At 36.4% G+C, this 19,043-nt stretch overlaps 1 protein-coding gene across 3 annotated transcripts in view; it reads right to left on the minus strand.

Moving 5' to 3' along the window:
* Window positions 1-19,043, minus strand: part of PCCA (propionyl-CoA carboxylase subunit alpha) — a 275,758-nt gene that overhangs the window by 187,485 nt on the left and 69,230 nt on the right. For 2 of the 3 annotated variants that reach the window (XM_061349291.1, XM_061349290.1), the window contains exons 7-9: window positions 15,619-15,750; window positions 9,769-9,805; window positions 3,794-3,872 (exon numbers count right to left, since the gene is read on the minus strand). In XM_061349291.1, coding sequence (XP_061205275.1) covers window positions 3,794-3,872; window positions 9,769-9,805; window positions 15,619-15,750 — 248 coding nt within the window. The remainder of the gene's footprint in view (window positions 1-3,793; window positions 3,873-9,768; window positions 9,806-15,618; window positions 15,751-19,043) is intronic. The other variant, XM_061349292.1, reaches the window with a different exon arrangement.

Genomic DNA, 19,043 nt, shown 5'->3' on the forward strand with positions numbered 1-19,043 from the left:
TGTACAGACTTGTACTAGGGAATGCTGTCCAGTTTTTTCAAAAGCATTGTCCTCTCATACTGCACTCTTCATACTTCCTTTGCCTCGGGAGGTGGTAGATTCCTGCTCATTCCTTCAGAGCCATTGGAAGACTACAACATCAGGAAAAAAAAAAAAAAACAACAAACCTTCAACAGATGTTTCTGAAGGAAGGTGGGAAACTGCCGAAAATGACTGCAGATTACAAAAACAAATCTGGTAGTAGTTCTCCCACATATCCTGTTGTATCATCCCAATGAAGAGCAACAACTGTGGAACAGTGGAAGTAAACGCAGCATGGTACCGTAGGACCACAGAAGAGAAATTATAAGGGGCTCTTGGAATTTGGAAGCAGATGTTTGACTTAAGCTCATAAAATTGGCATAAGCACCAACAAAGAATTTAAGTAACAGGACCATTTATATTTTCCTGTTATAAGTCAAAAGGCAAAATCTTTCATGTCTCTAAATATCTGCTGCTGGAAGCTGCCTTGTTGAAACCTTTCAAAACATACTCTCTCTAGGCATGCAAGATTTCAGTATCTAGGAAAAGTTAATAGAAATTATGACAACTGGGGGGAGCGGATTAGCACAAAGCTTCAAACTTCTCAAAAGGGAATTGTCATAAGATAATTCAGTGAAGATTTCCAACTCTGAGGTTAGCACATTTGCCACTGAAATGACTAGAGAAAGTAATTTCTATCTGCAAATCCACAATTTGAAACGAAGTCCAGTAGTTTCTGTATGATGACCTCTGATACTGAACCTACACGCCAGTAAGTATCTTTGTGTGCAAAGATCCATCACAACCTCTGCCAGAAAATTTAAATCTGTTCTTTGGAGAGGATAGGGTCCTCAAGCAAATTCCTCTTCAGAGTTGCCAGCAGACCATTTGAATCCATAAAGCCTACAAACTTAGTTACAACTACAGTTGTTATAAGTGTACTGAAAGCAAGAGAGCCTTCAGTTTCTCTTCTTCAGTGGGTATAATATGTGAAGGAAGAGGGTCCTAAATACTACTTATCCAAACCAACTGACTAGGATTACATTAGGGTGAAAATAGGGTTATTTTAATATCAGACATGTATTAGTGGTTTGAACTGTACACAAAATTCCACACTAGAACTTCACTGAAATTTGGAAAAAAGCAATAGGAGGGATTCGTATCTGAAGAAATTCAACAGCAGCCCTACCCAGATAGAGAGGTAGAGGGCAACATGGCAGACCTCCACAGTCACATGCAAGTGAAGGGCTATTTAAAAAGTCATTCTAACAGGGGTAAAACTATTCCAGTATTTCTAGTTAGAAATAGTAGCTGAAAGGTACAGAAGTCTTAGCTGCAGCTGGAATACCATATTTAGAGATCTAACAATTTTCATCACTAGGTATACTTAAGAGATGTGAAAGATGAAGCACTAGTGAATTACCAGTGAATAATGCTTTAACAGTAGCAATTAAGTCATTCAGACAGGTCTTTCCTATTTCCAGTGATTTTTTTCCATGCCACGTAATACATTTAAGCCTTCTTTTAATATTATACATAGCCAAAAGTATGTTTCAAAATTAGGTTATACTAATTTTGTTTCAAATAGCATTTGGAATTAATCTCATATGACAAAGCCCAAGAAGTTTACAAATGAAAATATTATCAACAATTCTTCACACTCATCTTCCATCTATGACTGCTGAAATACAAAAGGCTATTCAAGATAATGGCTTTCCAGGGTCTGCCAATAGATGAAGATGAGTTTATTTTTAGGATTACATGGACTTGAATGCAGCAAGATGATACATGAGTTCAACTTATTTACACAATATTAAAACTACAGATAATTGTTTTGTCAGTAGCAAGTTGAGTCATTTTCAAAACATTATGTTCTTCAGACACAAAAAGGAACAATCTTAATTCCATAATACCATTAATGGATACTACAAGAAATCTTTTACAGGCTCATACATATTTCTTCAAGACAGACTGTATGAGAAATCCAAATTCTGTACTTCACATGTACATGCAAAGTAGATCTGTTTCTATCTTCAGTTCTCTTAATCTCACTTTAATCTTCCTGCAACAAGTATTTTGCCAACATAATTTGGCCTTCATTGCTGTCTACCTGTAAATGTGAAAAATCAGCATTTCTCCTTCATATAGGAGCAGTAACTAGTGTCAATTTGACTCCAGGTGTTCTTTCTCTTAGCACCTTTTAGATATTACTCTATAAAAGTATACTGTAAAGATAAGGCTTGCATAACTATCTGAAAGAATTATTAGGAGCACACCACGGGCAAATAATGAGCTGAATGGTACTTTAAAAGCTTTCAGTAAGCAAGGGAAGCATCTCAAACTAGTATCACTAAATATCACTTGGTCAAAGTAGTATCACTAAACCAATTTTGTATGCAAATGTACAAAAAAGAGAGCATCCCTAGCTACTTTCTTTTGTTACCTATCAGCTCCATCATCAGCTGACTTTCTACACAGTAACCACAATTCTTCTCCGAAACAAATCAGTAACCATAATTTCAGATTCAGTTTTCAATTTTTGAAGTTACTTTAATCAAGCTCCTTTGCTCCTTTCTGAGCAAAATAAGAAATGAATGCCTTCCTTTTAAGTCCAACAGCCACAATTGCTGCCTGAACAAGATCAAGGCAGTAGTTTTGGATTCTAAAGCAGTGGAAACAAAGAATTCTTGTAAAAAAGGTTATTCTAAATCTTCATTCTAATGCACAAAACCTTATTTTCCCATTTAGACTTGAATATAAATGAACTAGAGATAGCAAGGTACAATAAAACCCACCATGCTTTCTTTAAATCTAAAATTTAATTGCTAGCAATTCATTGGTTTTGTCCAATTTTTAAGTTTTGACAAAAATGTAACAAGGAACTCAAAAAAAAACAAAACAAACAAACAAACAAACAAAACAAAACACCATGAATGGGAAATCTTGCAGGTAACTAAACTAATGAAAATCTGAGCTGCACTTTGAGTTGATTCCAGCATATGTGCTGCTATCTCCACGTTGAAAGGAAAACATTTAGGTGGTTACCTAATTTTGGATCAAACAGGCTTTTTGTTACAATTCTTTAAAAAAAAAAAAAACAGAACACATTTTTCTATAACGTCAGTGGCACATAGGGCTGAAACCAGGCTCCTCACTGCCAGAGTATTAGCAGCGAACGGATTGCAAAACTTTGACTCGTAACAAGTGTCATGAAGTGTTCAAGATTCAGATAACCATTAAAAGACGTGAAAATGGATGTGTTTAAACAAACATTGTTCCAAACAGGCAAAAGCACAATAGTTTGCCAAGGCAAGTATTTTAAACACAGAAATATGCAATTTATTTGAACATATTCTGAAAACACCCTGTTTCTACACATAAATAATCAACTTTAACAGAACTAAAAGCATGCATTAATGTTGAAGAATCAGGGCCAATAAATATTCTATGTAACACAGCAACAATTAATAAATCAGCATTCTGAAAGACATATAGCAAAATGTTATTTACAATCTAAACTTACAGTTTTCATTGATTAAAGGCAGTTGTGAATGTTGGGATTTTAACTCAAATTAATGGACCGTGTTTTGTAAGATTTATGCAAAAATTATCTTTAGACACATGCAAAGTTACTGTTCACTATACGAAAGGGGGAAAATCAAATAACACCCAATTTCTCTTTCATATCTGCTCAACTGTCAGCTCACAGTGGCTTAATGGGACTTCTGTAACTGCAGCACTCATCAAGGCAAGCTTTTGGACAGCATCTCACCTGGTCTCTTCATCATCCCAAGCGATTCTCATGCCTTTCCCACCACCACCTGCTGAGGCCTTGATCATGACAGGGTAGCCTAACAGCGGGGAACAATTAGACAGAAGTTCAAACTTTGTTCAGTTGGTCAGAGGAACATGACAACTGACCACATGTCCAATAATGCCAGTAGACAATAACTTCGCTTATTAAAACACTTTGTTTCAAAGGAGAGGAGAAATTTTTCTTTTCAAGACTTAGCTGTCAGTGCTGTGATTCCTGAAGCCAGGAAAGGTTGTCTTCTCCATTTATTTATACCAAAATGAATTATTCCCAAGTAACAAAGTGATTTATGAATAAAAGCATTTGACCTTTTCAAATTCATATTTCTTCAGGAACAAAATTTTGTTCATTTGTTTCTGCCAAAATAAGCTATAGCTGTGACGAAATTAAAAAAAATAATTACCAAAAATAAGATCATCATAAAATATTAGTCAATAAATTATTACTGTAAATGATAAACTATTAGACAAGAGATTCAGTAAGCAAACCTGTATTTTATCAAGATTTCTGGTACATTTTTAATAGCAGCACCTCGAGAGTTCTGCTGCTTAGATACTAGGTAATGATATCACAGAAAACAGACTTTTACACTTTTATTTTTTAACAATAAAAAAAATTGTGTCTGTACTGACAAGTCATAAGAAAAAGCTGGCAGTATAAATCTGACAGCATTGTGCATAACTGGTAATATTTTACTTTCAGAACAAGAGACCTTAATATGGGCAAAGTAGAAAAGTACAGTAACAAAGTATGCAGTTTAAAAGCCAATTCAGTAATGACTGTTTACATTATGGTATTTTAATTCGAAGCAACTTCTTAAAACTATCTTTGTCATATCAGTGATGCACAGAAAATTAAAAATTCAGGATCTAAAGGTTTTTGTAGAGTAACAGAAAATTCTTCCAGGTTTTGGTTTGTTTGAAATCATAACATTAAGCCAAGTTCGGACAATATTATCTGGCAAGAAGAGTCCATCAGTCCTCACAGCCTGAAAATATATTCTATAAAAAGCTTTGATCTGGGGTCAGAAAGGGACATTTTAATATGGTTCCCAGTAGAAATGGTGAAGTCTGCTATCATATGTTTACAGTTTCTTTTTGTAATGTGGATCTACTCTTGCTCTGTGACTAGTGACAGCGACACAGTATGCCCGCTTCCTCTCCCTGAAAGTTCAGTGAACTGAAAAGAGGCTCAGGAGAAGATAATTAAAACCACTAAGTTCTGGAAAACCTTTTGCTTAAAGAGCCATGATATAAGAATAAACCAGTAATGTTGACTGGAAGGTAGGAAAGCAGCAATAGTACAAGAGAACATTAAATTAACAAAGTAACAGCAAAATAATAAAATGGAAAAAAGTAAAAATCAATAAAACCATTTCCAAGATAACATGTTGTTAGACTGTGAAACACCATGCTACAGACCATTCAACCATTCACGTGGCAGAAAGGTGTAAAAGGTAAGAGATAAGCACATGTAGAGCACAAATCAAGTTCCTACAGGCAAGGATGACCAAAAGGCTGTAAATCTTCATTCTTTAGAGTTTAACCTCTAGTTACTAGGTATAAGTGTAAGACCAAACAGAGCCATGCAAATAAGCTTGCTACAGTCTCTCTTACACCTTCCCATGGAATATCCACTGATGTCCACAGAAGGGTATGGGACAAGTCACAGAGTAACAGTGGGTTTGATCCAGAACTACACTAATCAATTCCAAGGCCTCTACAAATCCCAGAAATAAAAAGGCATGGTTAAAATAACTCTAGACTGCATTCAACAGTTACATCAAACACATTTTCAAGAAATACAGTGTATGCAGTATGTACACAAGTAGAATTTATCTATGATGTGGTTGCTTTTCCAGATCCCTGGCAACTGCCAGACTCCTAGACAAGCCACTGGCTGTTTTGAAACAAACCAAAAAGCACATCTTACATGATTTTCATGCAAGACACGAGATTTAGCTGGATAACACTAGTGAACTTACACCTCTGGAAACACTATCACCAGCTGGAGACTCTCTCGAACTCAAGAGGCCACAAGTCCGAAATTCTGAAATAGGCATTGTTTTAAGCCTTATTATGGCAAATCCACTATGGCAATTTCCATCACCTGATCTATCTCATTGAGTGTTACATGTATTTGAAAAAAAAACCCCATCATCAATTATGCTAACAATTTCAGTCTAACAATATCAGTCTCTTGAATGGGTCACTTATTTTAATTCTGTAAGCAGAGTCTAGCTCTAATTTACTGTTCTTTCATTTCAACAGCAAAATAAGCATGTTGGCAGTGAGCCTTGGTGAGTCTATATGCTACAGAATATACAAGTTCATATATCACAACTCAAATGGCTAAATTATCAGATAGGATGCATGGGTTACTCGTATCACTCACCAAGAGTAGGACAACTTTGCTTCCCACACACACACATATTTTATGTATATTGATGACATGTTGACCACACTTGTATGCAAGGCAAAGATTCCAGAGACACAATATACTTAAAAAATTAAAAACTGAAAAAATCAGAGGCCTGTTTTGAAAATATCTATACAGCTTTCTGTATGTATATTCTTTACAACGGACTTCAAGTTAGGATGACTATTAACCATTCCCCTGAAGATAAGCACACTTGAAATTTTGCTCAAATATGCCTTTACATAGTATTTGCTCTCTGGGGCACTGAACTAAGCTAAACAGCAGTTCTTCAGCCAATACCACAGCCTTATGTGCACTAAGACAAGGAAAGCTTTGTAGAACCTAAGTTTTGTGTACACACTGGGTACAGGACGCTGGGATCAGGATACATTACTCATCATTCTTTTAACCACTTTTGCATTATTCAGCAGCAATCAAAATTGCTTAAGTACGCTCACATAAATTGGCTGGATTAGTTGTGGGAAGGGAGTGGGATGCAAACAATTTGTAATAGCATTTACAAGGACCCACAACAACAGCAATGAAGAGTCTCACAAAGCAGGCACATTTTTAAGTAGGTGTTAGGTTTTCTGTTCTTCCCTTAAATTTGATGTCAGTTTACACTAAATTAAAATTTCATGTAAGAATATGAACTGTAAACCTCTCTTGTTCTATAGCTTTACATTCTTGTGACACATGTGAAGGATGGGTCTAAATAGATCTTAAAAGGTGAGAAAGTAAAAAGCTGTCAAATTTGAAGATCAGCAGGCATACTTTTGCTGTTAAATAGGTACTATTACGTTAGGACTGCTTTGTTTCCAGGGTGGTTACTATTCTGAGAATCTGAATGGTAAAAGGAGTAAAGAAACTTTTTGTGTCCCACAGCTGTTAAGTTCCCACTCTTCGCCACGAAGGTTTTAGATGACATTTAACTGGTTTTACAGAGTTGCAGGTAGTAGACCACAAAATGCATTGCACGTTATCGGTTTGAGTGATACAGGATGTGGAAATACCAGATTCTTCTCAATATTCATCATTGAAAAGCTAATATTAACTAAACCCATGTCACAAGTGAAACATGACAAAACTGTTATTCACCTCTTGAGTTTTGTATAGACTTTCATTTAGTTTAACTGCCTGAGCTTTGTTCAGTCCTTTCAAACTGAAGAGTAAAACTTTCTGTAGTTTCATCGATGCTTCAGAAATCAGGAAACCAGCAGACTTAAAAGTAACATGGAAAAAGAGTCAATATGATTAAGCACTATAGAAAGGATCACAAGAGAAGAACAGCCACACAGACAAATAGAGAGGAGACTAAAGAAAGAAGCCTATATAGAAATTTGCACCTGAACTTCCAATTCCTGGTTTAGCCTTATATCTCTGTCCCATTTTCCCTTTACAACTTGGGAAAGCACATCTCAAATGATGAGCAAAAGGTATGTTTAACTTCCACACTTACAAAGTTTGTACCCATAACAGTTACTGAAACGGGTAAAGGAAGTACCTCTAGCCTGAACTGCCATGCTCCACTTCTACTGGATCTTTGGGCAGAACATAGCTGGGAGCCACAGGAAAAAATGCAGGAAGCAAGAGAACATTGTATTACACTATTTTAGAGTTTCAAGTGCTGACCCACAATGATTTTTATATATATGCAGTATATTAAGTAATTTTTTATCTATATATAAAATTACTTAAGCATTCTTGTAAGACTGAGGCTCAGGATAACTGAAACTTAAAGTAAATTGAAAGTATTCAATTGCATATCAAATACCTTATATATGAGTCTTATATTGTAAGAGTACATCTCTTACATATAAGAGACTTTAATTTAATCCTATTTTCGATCCTTTAAAATTACAGATCTTTGGGGTTTATTCTGATCAGCGGTCATGATTAGACAAAAGCTTAACCAAACTGGTCAACTGGGCAAAACATGGGTGGGGAAAAAGCTAGAAAGTACATTTTCTTTTCATTACATGGCATCATAGTACAAGCCTTTTTTGTATCAAAACAGTTTAAGAATTCGCCATCTAAATAAAGCACCACCTAGCTGTCTGTAATTGACTTTAATATACACGGATATAAGACTGCCTCCAAAGTGCTACTGATATCAAAAGGAAGGAAACAGTCAACAGAAGACCAGAAGAACTCAAAAGTAAGCAAGAATGCATTTTAAAAAGTGTCTAGGAAGCCACTGAATGCCTTCCAACTTACATTAATCAGTACTGCTTTAAAAATATTTGTAGAAAGTCTTAAAAAAAAAAAAAAAACAAGATCAAGACAGACTATTGAAACTGAACTGAAATAGAGCCATTACAATATGCCTTTTTTTAAGGATTAAACCAATTTTAGTTACAGTTCTCCCACAAATATTCCAATTTGATTGATAACCTCTTCCTTTTGTCTCTGCTCCCATGACAGTGATCAGTAACCACATGACTTCCCAACAGGGACATAAAGAGTAACCCACAGAAACACTTATTTGAATTGTGTTAGCCTAAAAGTCAGCCAAGCCACTCCTACACTGAGGGGTTTCAGGGTAGTTAACCAACACAGGGTAAAAACCCAGACTTAAAGTGGAAAGATACTACACTGATGGAAAGTGATCTGCAGCAATGCAAGTCCCAGTTTCTATTTGTCGCACAAGGCTCAACCATAGCTTTTGACACAGGCAAGATGTATTTGAAGTTAGATCAGTAAAAGAAGCTTCAAATGCGGATATATCCTTTCAATTAGGTACCTGTGATGAACTTAAACAGCTTATCATGGCTACTGTCTCTTAAAATAAAAATTGGAAAGAAAAAGAAGAAAAAGAAAACCATAAAAAGAAAAAACAAGAGAAGTCTCTTACTAGATTCTTCTTTTAGAAAGCACTTAAGAACATGTGAAATTTCAAGCATATGGTTTAATATTTTCCCTAATACTAAGCTTTAGTAAATAAAAGCCAAAACTCATTAAACACATATAACACTTAACCTTCATCAAAATGAGTCCCAGACAGTTTGCTGGTTGCTCTTTTAACCATTCTATAAGATATTCAGAAGCCAAATAGTGACTTTATTCCAGAAAGAACAGAAGAAAGGCTGGTGCTCTGGATGACATTCAAGTAATTGCAGTCCACACAGTGATGAAGAATGAAGATCATAACATCACTGGTGGCAGCCTCCACATAAAGATAAATGCACCGTGCCTAACTTCTAACTATCATGTCCAATTACAGATATACTTTGAAGTATCTCCTTTAGCAAGCTACTCATTAGTGCATATTACACACATTCCACAAAATCATAGCTGCACTTGTTCTGTAAAGTCCAGTTTGTAATGTTAAAATGTGACAGTTTAAGAGACAAGGCATTAACGCCTGGATTCTTCCAGCCCTATAGGCAACAAGGAACTTAAAAACTATTAAAGCATTATTTGTTCTACAGGGATTACTTATTACACATTCAATTTAGTCAACCATGTCTGCTGAGAGGCACACAAATCCCACCATAGCTAATTTAAGAACTTACCAATTTCCCTTGCAATTCTGACAGCTTCATCTGCATCCTGTAAAAGCAGGAAATGAGACCCAACGTTAATCCCATCAGCCATTGCACTGTGTCCTGAGGGCAGTCATATATTGCACTACTGTCTCCTCTGATTCATTTAATGTTTGATTTTACAACCTTCTGACCCTTTTCAGCCAGAGGAATGTAAAATTAATACCATAAGTGGAATGTAAATTCTACCTCATCATTAGTATACTGAGAAACTCAAAGCAACAAGGAATCAGCTGACAGGAAACACAACCAGGATCGCAGAATTATTTTCTGCAGTTGTAAGAATTTAATGCTAGAATTTAGAAGTTTACAATCAATAATGGACCATAAATCAGATCGTTAAAGTTTGTCCATTGCCAGCTTGCTTCTGTCCTCACAGGTATTTCTTGTGTTTTCCTGGTTGTTGTCAGTAGGGGGAGTTGATTCTCTATTGTTAGGGAGTGATGCAGGTCCACAGAAAAAAACCCTTGCAGAACTTCTGTAAAGACGAATGGGTTTTGTCTACTGAGGAGAAAACACAAGCATTTCATTTTTAAGTTTTTCATTCTAAACCTTAAATGCATCGTTTTAAGCTGTATCCGAAATGACAAGATTCACATATTTGTTTCTGTTTAAGAGCCCACACATTACTAGCATATGACAATTAGAAAAATCCTTTGGTTGGTATCACCTCTTGCTTCAGCTGACTCATACTACTACAGCCTGGTACAGAAAAAAGTAGAAGGAAATCCAGAGAATAAAACCCAAAGTACTTGAACTGCTTACTTTTTAATAGGCAAATCACTTCTCTTTAATTCTGGCTTCTTCTACTGATAACAGTGCATTTCCACTATACAATACTAGAAAGAAAAAGGGTTAATTACAGTGGTGCAGGTTAAGTTTGAAGCTTCCATCCAAATTTGTTAATATTTATACTATTCCATGACATGCATTAAAAAATTTGTATGGAAGGCAGTAATGTCTGGAAACCACCAGCTGCTAAGTGTGTCTGAAACTATAGGGGCTGACTTATGAACATTAAACTGAAACCTGATATTTTTAAAGCTTTCAAGGCAATCTGTTTTAAAAGCACCCAGGTCAGAACATTAAAAAAAATACATAAGAAATGTTCATACCTGGTTCATTTATGTCCGATAATAAAACAAAATCCTCTTTAAAAGTCTTCAGTACCTAGTAACAGCCCCATGAAGAATAAGGGGGCTGGCAGGGGAAGTTGTCAGAAAATTTAATTTCCTTTCATTAGCTAGTCTGCTCCACAAATCGGTGCTTGTTAAGTTCAAAGCAGTCCTGAAATCAACATCAGTTTTAAGTCTTTTTACTCCAGTCACATCTGTTAATGAGATTTTTCCAAATAACAATTGTTTTTAAGTCAAGAGATAAATCTAGCAAAAAACCTCCACCCAAAAAAAAAAAAAGAAGAATCTGGGTTTACTGTTTTATTACACCTTGTTGCTTTCCATGACCCTGCACTCTCCAAATTTTAGCTTAAAGGATAAAATGCATGAAAAGGGTCATTTAAGAATGTTAGTGGTTTCCACACATTGAGTTTGAAGGTTCTTTGTTCCTGCCTGTGACAGTTATGCGAGAATACTTCCCCTTAATAGCCTCTCTGTCAGGAAGTGTTAAACCTGCCAAATGCAGACAATTAGAGCCTCTTGAACAAAATGCAGGGAGAGTGATGACTGATGAAGAGACACAATTATACTCGAGAAGGAAACTTTTACATTTCTTTTCTTTTGCAAATTTACTCATATATTTGCAAAATAGAATTAAGAGGCAGGAAGCAAACAGGATAATTTTTTTCTCACTTAGTTACCTGCAAACAAGTGGCTAACTGAGACACTGCAGTCCACAGGAAGACAAGCTGCAAATCATTATCGGGGAACTTTTTACTGCCACTGTATTTTTACACACGCATACAACTTTGAGTAATAAGCAGCATCGTATCAGCAGCACTAATTGTCTCAGTTCTGGCTTGAACAGACCGAAGTCATCCGCCCAGTTTAGTTATTAATTTACACTGTTTCAACATCTGGTTTTTACAGTTCTAAGATATTAGAACCCAAAACTCTTAAGAAACAAAAAATAAATTAATGCACACAAATTCTTTAGCCTTCAAAGAGCATTTCTGAAATGCGAAACAAAAATATGCCCTGCTTTAAAGAGAAAAGCTAATAAACAAAAAAAATGAATAAACAACCAATACTGAAATCTCTGGTAAAGTCTTTTGATCTTTTTCCCTAAGAAAGTATGTTTCGGTACCATGAATTTTACTTGCAGTGCAGATTACATAAATAGTTTGAGGACTCAAAGTTCAGACAGTTATTTTAGATTTATAGTGCAAAGAACATTTGCTATGGGGGGGGGGGCAAAAAACTGAATGCTGTGACACTGCATAACACACAAATCCCTATGTGCAAAATATACAAAGTCACACTGGTACTAAAAGCATTTTAAATTATTTTTTTAAAAAAGCAAAAGTCCTCAATTATTTACTGCTGTTTCCTCCAAAAACACATGAGCTACACTACCGTTTTCCCAAAATAAACCGGAGATTGTAAAGAAATATATAATTTCAGCACCACCTTTTATTGTACAAATAAAAATGCTCAAGTAATGGTAGAAGTTTATAAAAATCATAAGAGTTATAAAATGATGTCATAGTGCTTTTATAAACGGCTGATTTCATTAAGACATAAAATACTCATTTAGCATAAGCATTTCTAACCTAATTCATGTACATGCCCCTCTGACAGGTACCAGCAGGTGGAGACAAAAAAGCAAAACTATTCTGATGTAGAGGAATGCCAAAATAAAGCTTTTTAAGAGACTCATGGAGCTGTAAAACATTGTATCAATTATAAAAACACTACATAACAGTTTTCATGGCTGAGGGTGTTGGGCTTAGAGAACCTCCAGTTCATGCCTAGACTTCAACAGCCTCTCCACTAATGCAGTGATCATTTAATATCAATGTCAATACCCCAATGCAAAAACACAGCCAGATACCCAAAACTTTAATATAGTAAATTCATAGCCTTGCTGAAAACTCCCAATGTGTCTATTGACATCACTGAAATTAAATAGACACCCAGAGACATTAATCTTCTGGATCTCCATTCAGCTGTGTTCTACCAGTCATGAAACCAAACTGGCCATACATGGTGAAACAACATAAAAATCTTTCTTCCCTTGCCATTCCTTTGCCAGTTTTTCACCATGACATCTCCTTGTACTCATTACTCAACCTTCATTTTCCTATTGTCACTCATTCCTCTTTACTTATTTACAGACATTACATCTTCTCAGCAATAAATTTAGTATAGCCATTACTCATGTGGATTAACATCAATTCTTTTGATTAAGACTATTCACCACCATCTCTACCAATCAGGTTTTAGGAAGCTAATTGTAGTTACAGATTTTGAAATTACCTACATTTGAATGCTTTTGTTGGCTCTCCAGCTGACAGCACTACACTCAGGATTCTTGCCTGTGCAGAGGGAACAACTTTCACCCCAGCCAACTCAAACTGAACCACGGAGGAAGAGAAAATTACTCTTTGCCAAACTAACTACCCTCTCCACTCTCACTCCATGTCTTTCCATTCTCAGTTTCATATTTGCTAGTGTTCTCCAATGAGAAGAGTTAGTTGTGTCTTATGCCAAGCATTGTCCTCAGGTCATTGTCTTCAGGTCCTTAAGTGTACTGTTCAAGGGCTTCCTTCTCTTAAATTTCTAATTTTATTTCTACTCACTGGGATTTTTCCTGCATGCAGCTTCTCCAATATGTTATTACAAAAACTTAGCAACTCCAGCATCTACTATGTGTAAGTACTAAGCAATACAAATAATAGGGCTAAAACACCCTTTATTCATGAAGGACCTAAGTGTCTCTAGCACTATTTAAGAAGTGCTGTATGAAGACAACTCTTCAAGTAACAAAGATTTTAAGTGCAGCCCTGAGTTGAATAATGAAGCACTAGAATTTGTTACTCTATGTGCACTTTTAACTATTCATCCACAAAGAGTATGTGCAACTGATCTTTCTTAACTTCTGACATTGTCAGAGGCACAAATGCAGTTTTCTTCCAGCTTTATTAAGATTCCACTATAAAGATGAACCCACCTGTAATCAACTCAAATATCAAGCAGACACTTAACACCTTCCTAGGACCTTGAGAAATTTCATTTCTCAACAGAAAGAGCCCTCAGATTTTGAAAGCTTCATAACTCTGTGACCAAACAGGTTTCCCACAGAATGGCAGAAATCCTACAGAGTCTTCAATTCATTGTGTGTTGCTCTTCTGATTGTCATACAGCTTTGGCCTTCCTATCTTAGTCTGCATTGGCAAAATAGCACATCAAGCTCTAACCAAAGATCAGGCATCCCGTATGACTTAATTACTTAGGTATTCAGGTATTCATCAAGCAAAAGACATTATCACAGGAAAGAGATCAGAGAAAAAACAAACACAGGCACATATTTAGATCCACAGCAAAGATGAGAATGCCAATTAATAGAAGTTTTATTTCCTAGAAGTGGAAACCAAAGCACTGGTTAACCTAGTATTTTCATCTCCCTTTTCTGTTGAAAACAACACTGGCAGTGTCTATGGAGTCTCTGGTCTTTCTGTCTCTTACTAGCTAAGTTTTCCAGGCATCCTCATCAGAACAAATAATTTTGTGGAGGCTTAGCCCCTTTGCACTCTATTTGCCTTTCCCATTCAGTTTGATTTGGGATTTCTTCCCTCCTAACAGAGTTTAAAATCCAACTTAGCTGACACAACACTGAACACCATCACCCCGCTATAAGTTACTTCTTAAAAGAGTCTGTATTCCATCAATGTATTCAGTTGTTCCCAATTATCTTGAATTTCCTATTTCATCATGTAAATAAGATTTATGTAACCAGAGGTCAATATCAATTGTCATAAATAAAACCTGAAAAGTTTTCCCTTCCCTACATTAGAGAGTTGCTGAAACAAACACACAACTCCAAGTTTTACTTAAATTTTATTTTTAAAACAAAGTCTAACTTGAGGTGTCAAGCATAAAAATTTTCAATCCAGGAGGCCAACTGTTTATAATACACCAGTTTTAGGTGCATGCAACAAAGGTAAAATAAAAGGAAAAAAGCTTATTTACCTACATTAACACAGACAATACATAAAGGCACATGGCAAAGCTTTTAAGAGCCCAATCCTTAATCACTATAGCAGAAAAGAAAAACAAAAATCAAAACATACTTTATTTCACCTTAAAAATATGAAGAAATAACAAAAATATCTTTGGAAAACTACTGAAAATCATTCCTTCTAAAACACCAGGAAGAACACGAGCTGCAGATTTCAACAAAGACCTACCAACTTCTCCCCACCCTCACCCCAAGTTTTGGAACACACTGAAATCTACACGATCAGCACAGACCATAAAATGGAAACTTCAAACAATATAACAAACTTCACTGTTAATTTAGGCTGTCAAAATCCTGACCAACAAGACAAACTGAGAAATGCAGAGATGTGCAGATGGTCGAAGCCACAGCTGATACTTCACACATTTACCTGTCCTCATGTTATAAAGCAAAACATTTTTGGAGATTTCACAGAAACAGTCCTTTACATCATTTACTATGAAGGACTTCCTTTTCTTCTCCAAAACTCTCTTGCTAGTAAAAAACCTGTACCCCATTTTTAATTACATCTTACTGAAAAAGAAGTTGAAATTGTAATTACACTCTGCATCAGACCTTCAATAGTGTACTTCGATTTCAACACTCTTCCTACAGTGGGCAGACAGTAATTAAATGATTTCTCACCTTGACTACTCCATCAAAGCCAGGGATTGTATTGACCTTTGCATTCTTGGCTAACAATTTGCTTTCAATCTTGTCTCCCATAGCTTGAATGGCATGTGCGTCAGGTCCAATGAAGGTGACACCTTCTGATGCCTGCCAAGACAACGGAGGTAAAATTTTAGGAGACAAAACTAAAACTCAGCTATACACAAGTATTGCTTTTTTTTTTTTTCCCCCTTTTTGAACTCATTAATGAAATGTTTAGAAGACAGTGATCTGTCAATGTAACAAGCTAGAAATATGTAAGCAACATTAAAGCCAGTTCATTAAAAATGTGTATGACCTTGTGAAAGTATGTATATACACAGATTCAAAGCCCTATAATTAGCATTTGTATAAATCAAAGCTAGGCTGAAGAAAAATAGCTGCAAGTGTAAGTATTCCACCTTGAAAGTTAGAAATATCCCATCAGAAAACAGAGGCTAGTTAACTCCTCATTAAAGCAGCCACAGTGATTTACAAAGACATGCTGCCTAAGCTGTAATGCAGTTTAAAATTCTCTTATGCATTCCTAAAAACCAAACTTTGCCAAAATATCAAAATGAAAGTGCAATCTCTTACACAGACTTCAAGACTGAAAGATCTTGAAAATAAGGTAGGAAGTGAAACAATGTCTCCCCAATTATTTCAGGCAACACTCTTTTCCAATACTAATGTGGAAATACATTAACATAAAACTTTTATACTTCAAATTTAATACTTTAATACATAGGTGGAACACTGAACTGCATTTTTCCTCCTCCTCTTTCTCTATGACAGCAACAGACTTTAATGATCAGGTACACAGACATTTTCTCAAACCTCTCCAGGGTCAGTACTATACTGAGCAAAAGGCAATTCTAACCGAACTGTTTCACTGAATGTTACTGATGTATCAGTGAGCACATGAATGTTTCAGGCAACTTAACATCTTTTAAACCATAGGCAAAAACCCATCAAATGCACAAGCATACTAACCTTGCACAATTTTTTCCAACTGTTTCATTAATTGGGGCTTTTGCCCAATTCCAAGACATTCGTAAAATGCTTAAAAACAGCTTGTTCCCAGCCAATGGGCGGTTTACTTAATACCAACACTAATGCAATGGCAAACAATTTCTTCTATCAGAATTTGTGTCTTAATGTCTTTCTGACATACACTCATACTGCACATCGGAGGCTTGCCAGACAGTTACAGTCACTGACAAAAGTGATTTCCTGATACTTTGCATGTTTATGTGGTAGTAGTACATGATCACAGAACAGACATAGGAAAAATACATCTTTGAAGTTGGAGAACAATATCCTATTCACGATCTTATAAGATCTGAGGGCTCCTGACATGCTTGGGAGTCACTGTTTTCACTGTGAGCAGCTTCCTAGTAGGAAGGGTGTAACAGCAGAAGCTCTGCATAGACAATTTTCCATCATTCTAGCCAACAGGGTGCTACAGATAACAGAGAAAAGATCAGGTAAGCATTTCAGACACACTAGGAAGCTCAGTGCAAAGACACCCAAACCAAATGCAGAGCATCAGTTCAGCTACATCAAAGGCTTGCTAGCTTCAACTCACAATGAACCATCTGGGTTTTTATCTCAGCCTACTTCTTCCCTACTACAGTAGGCTTATTAGCTCAGCAATACAGTAATATTGATTTACTGAACAGTTGTCTTACAGGCACAAAGTTGGGAAGACTACAAAAGGAGGGAGGAGATAGGAAAACCAACACAAGGGTGCACCTCTATTAATATAGTGCCAAAGGATCTGAATGCTGAAGGCATTCACTTTTTTTAAGAAGAAAGGGAACAAGAAGCAAGGAGTTGATACTTGAAACCATAGTGATAAAGTCTGGAGGTGACCATTTCAAGAACAAGAAGTTACAATCTGCGAAGTGATACTTCATTGTCTCTTTAGAGGAGAGCTTTAAATAGGTACCTGCATACACCTGGAGGTAGGGTAGAGTTCCCCTCTGTCAGGCTGTATTCCAATTTCAAAAAGCTTTGTGGAAAGGGTTCACTTACATACCTGGCACCTGGAGATTATGCCATCCATCTTGTATCACACCTAAAAACCTTGTTCCTACAGTTTTTACCATTACACTGGCATTTGCACTTCAAACTTTACCATGTATTACTTCCCCTCCCCACTCTCTTCTCAAAGTTAAACATCAAAAATCTGGGATATCCAGAGCTCAAAATAGTGGGTCCAAAACTTCTGCTGCCCTGACAGACTATCCAAGACTTCAGTTTGCAGTCTAATATGCTACTCTTACACTATTTCTCTTCCTCCTCTGACCTTCTTCTGTCAGAAAATAAGAAAACCTTCATTCAAACTAAAGGTCACAAGAGAGGACAGGAATTATGCTCATAGCATAGCCAGTGAAAGGCATGTAGGGGACTTCTTGCTTGACTTACTGTCTCCTCTCATTGACTTGTGGCACAGACTTCCTAAGTGCCCTGTTCACTCCCCACTCCACTCCAAGTAGGCAGTAGGATAAGAAATGAAGAGCACCATTCAGAACAGATTCATGAGCCACCAGAGAAGGAACACCCCAGGTACTTTCAAGAAGTGAATCTGCTGTATTTGTTACATGAATCTTGTAGAGCTGTAATATTCCCCATGGATACAACCAATACTACTTATTAAAAATTAAGTACTATATGATCTGCAGCAGATTCACATAACTCTAATGCAAACATCACCTAGTACAGCCTGTATCTTTGTCAGGGGTTTTTTTTTTTTTTTTGGGGGGGGTTAAATGTATGCTTTTAACATCCAAAATTTACAACTACACTTGCCTACACATGCACCTCTTGGCTTTAACTGCTCTGAACCTTTGTGCCTTACACAGAACTGCTCTTCAACTGCTAACAAACAGCAGCTTAGTTTCATCAGCTCTTCCCCATACGGTTACTTAATTGGAGCATCCAGTTATTTCCCAACAACAAAATCTGAAACAAAACAGTTTAACTCAGTGCAGTATCACAAGACACCTGAAACCAGGTAACTTGCTGTAGTGCAACATCCATAAATCAAAGTTACAAACCAAGGGGATCTACTTGTTTCCAGCCACTATGCCTAACACTCTTACGCAGAAAAGGTATGCATTCTCTTGACATGTCTTCCAACTAACTTTACCTAAGCTCACCAAAACCTTTGTCAGCCTAAGACACTACTAAACAAACTCTTGTGAATCTTGCTAAAAAAATTAAGTCACATCACCCAAGACCTTCACATTCTGCCAATCACACCTGACTGCTCTGGGAAAAGAGTGGGCCAAACAGATCTATGCCAGTATAAACAACCATTTTTCCAATGTTTGGAAAGGACCCATCCATCTCACAAACTTGTTTGAAGTGACTGATCCTAGAAGAGGAAATTCTTTTGCCTCTCCTCCTGGAAATTA

The sequence above is a fragment of the Neopsephotus bourkii genome, unplaced genomic scaffold (genome assembly GCF_033783945.1).
Source record: "Neopsephotus bourkii isolate Nb327-2 ecotype Australia unplaced genomic scaffold, CSIRO-AGI_Nbou_v1 NB_398, whole genome shotgun sequence".
In the NCBI taxonomy this organism is placed as follows: Eukaryota; Metazoa; Chordata; class Aves; order Psittaciformes; family Psittacidae; genus Neopsephotus; species Neopsephotus bourkii.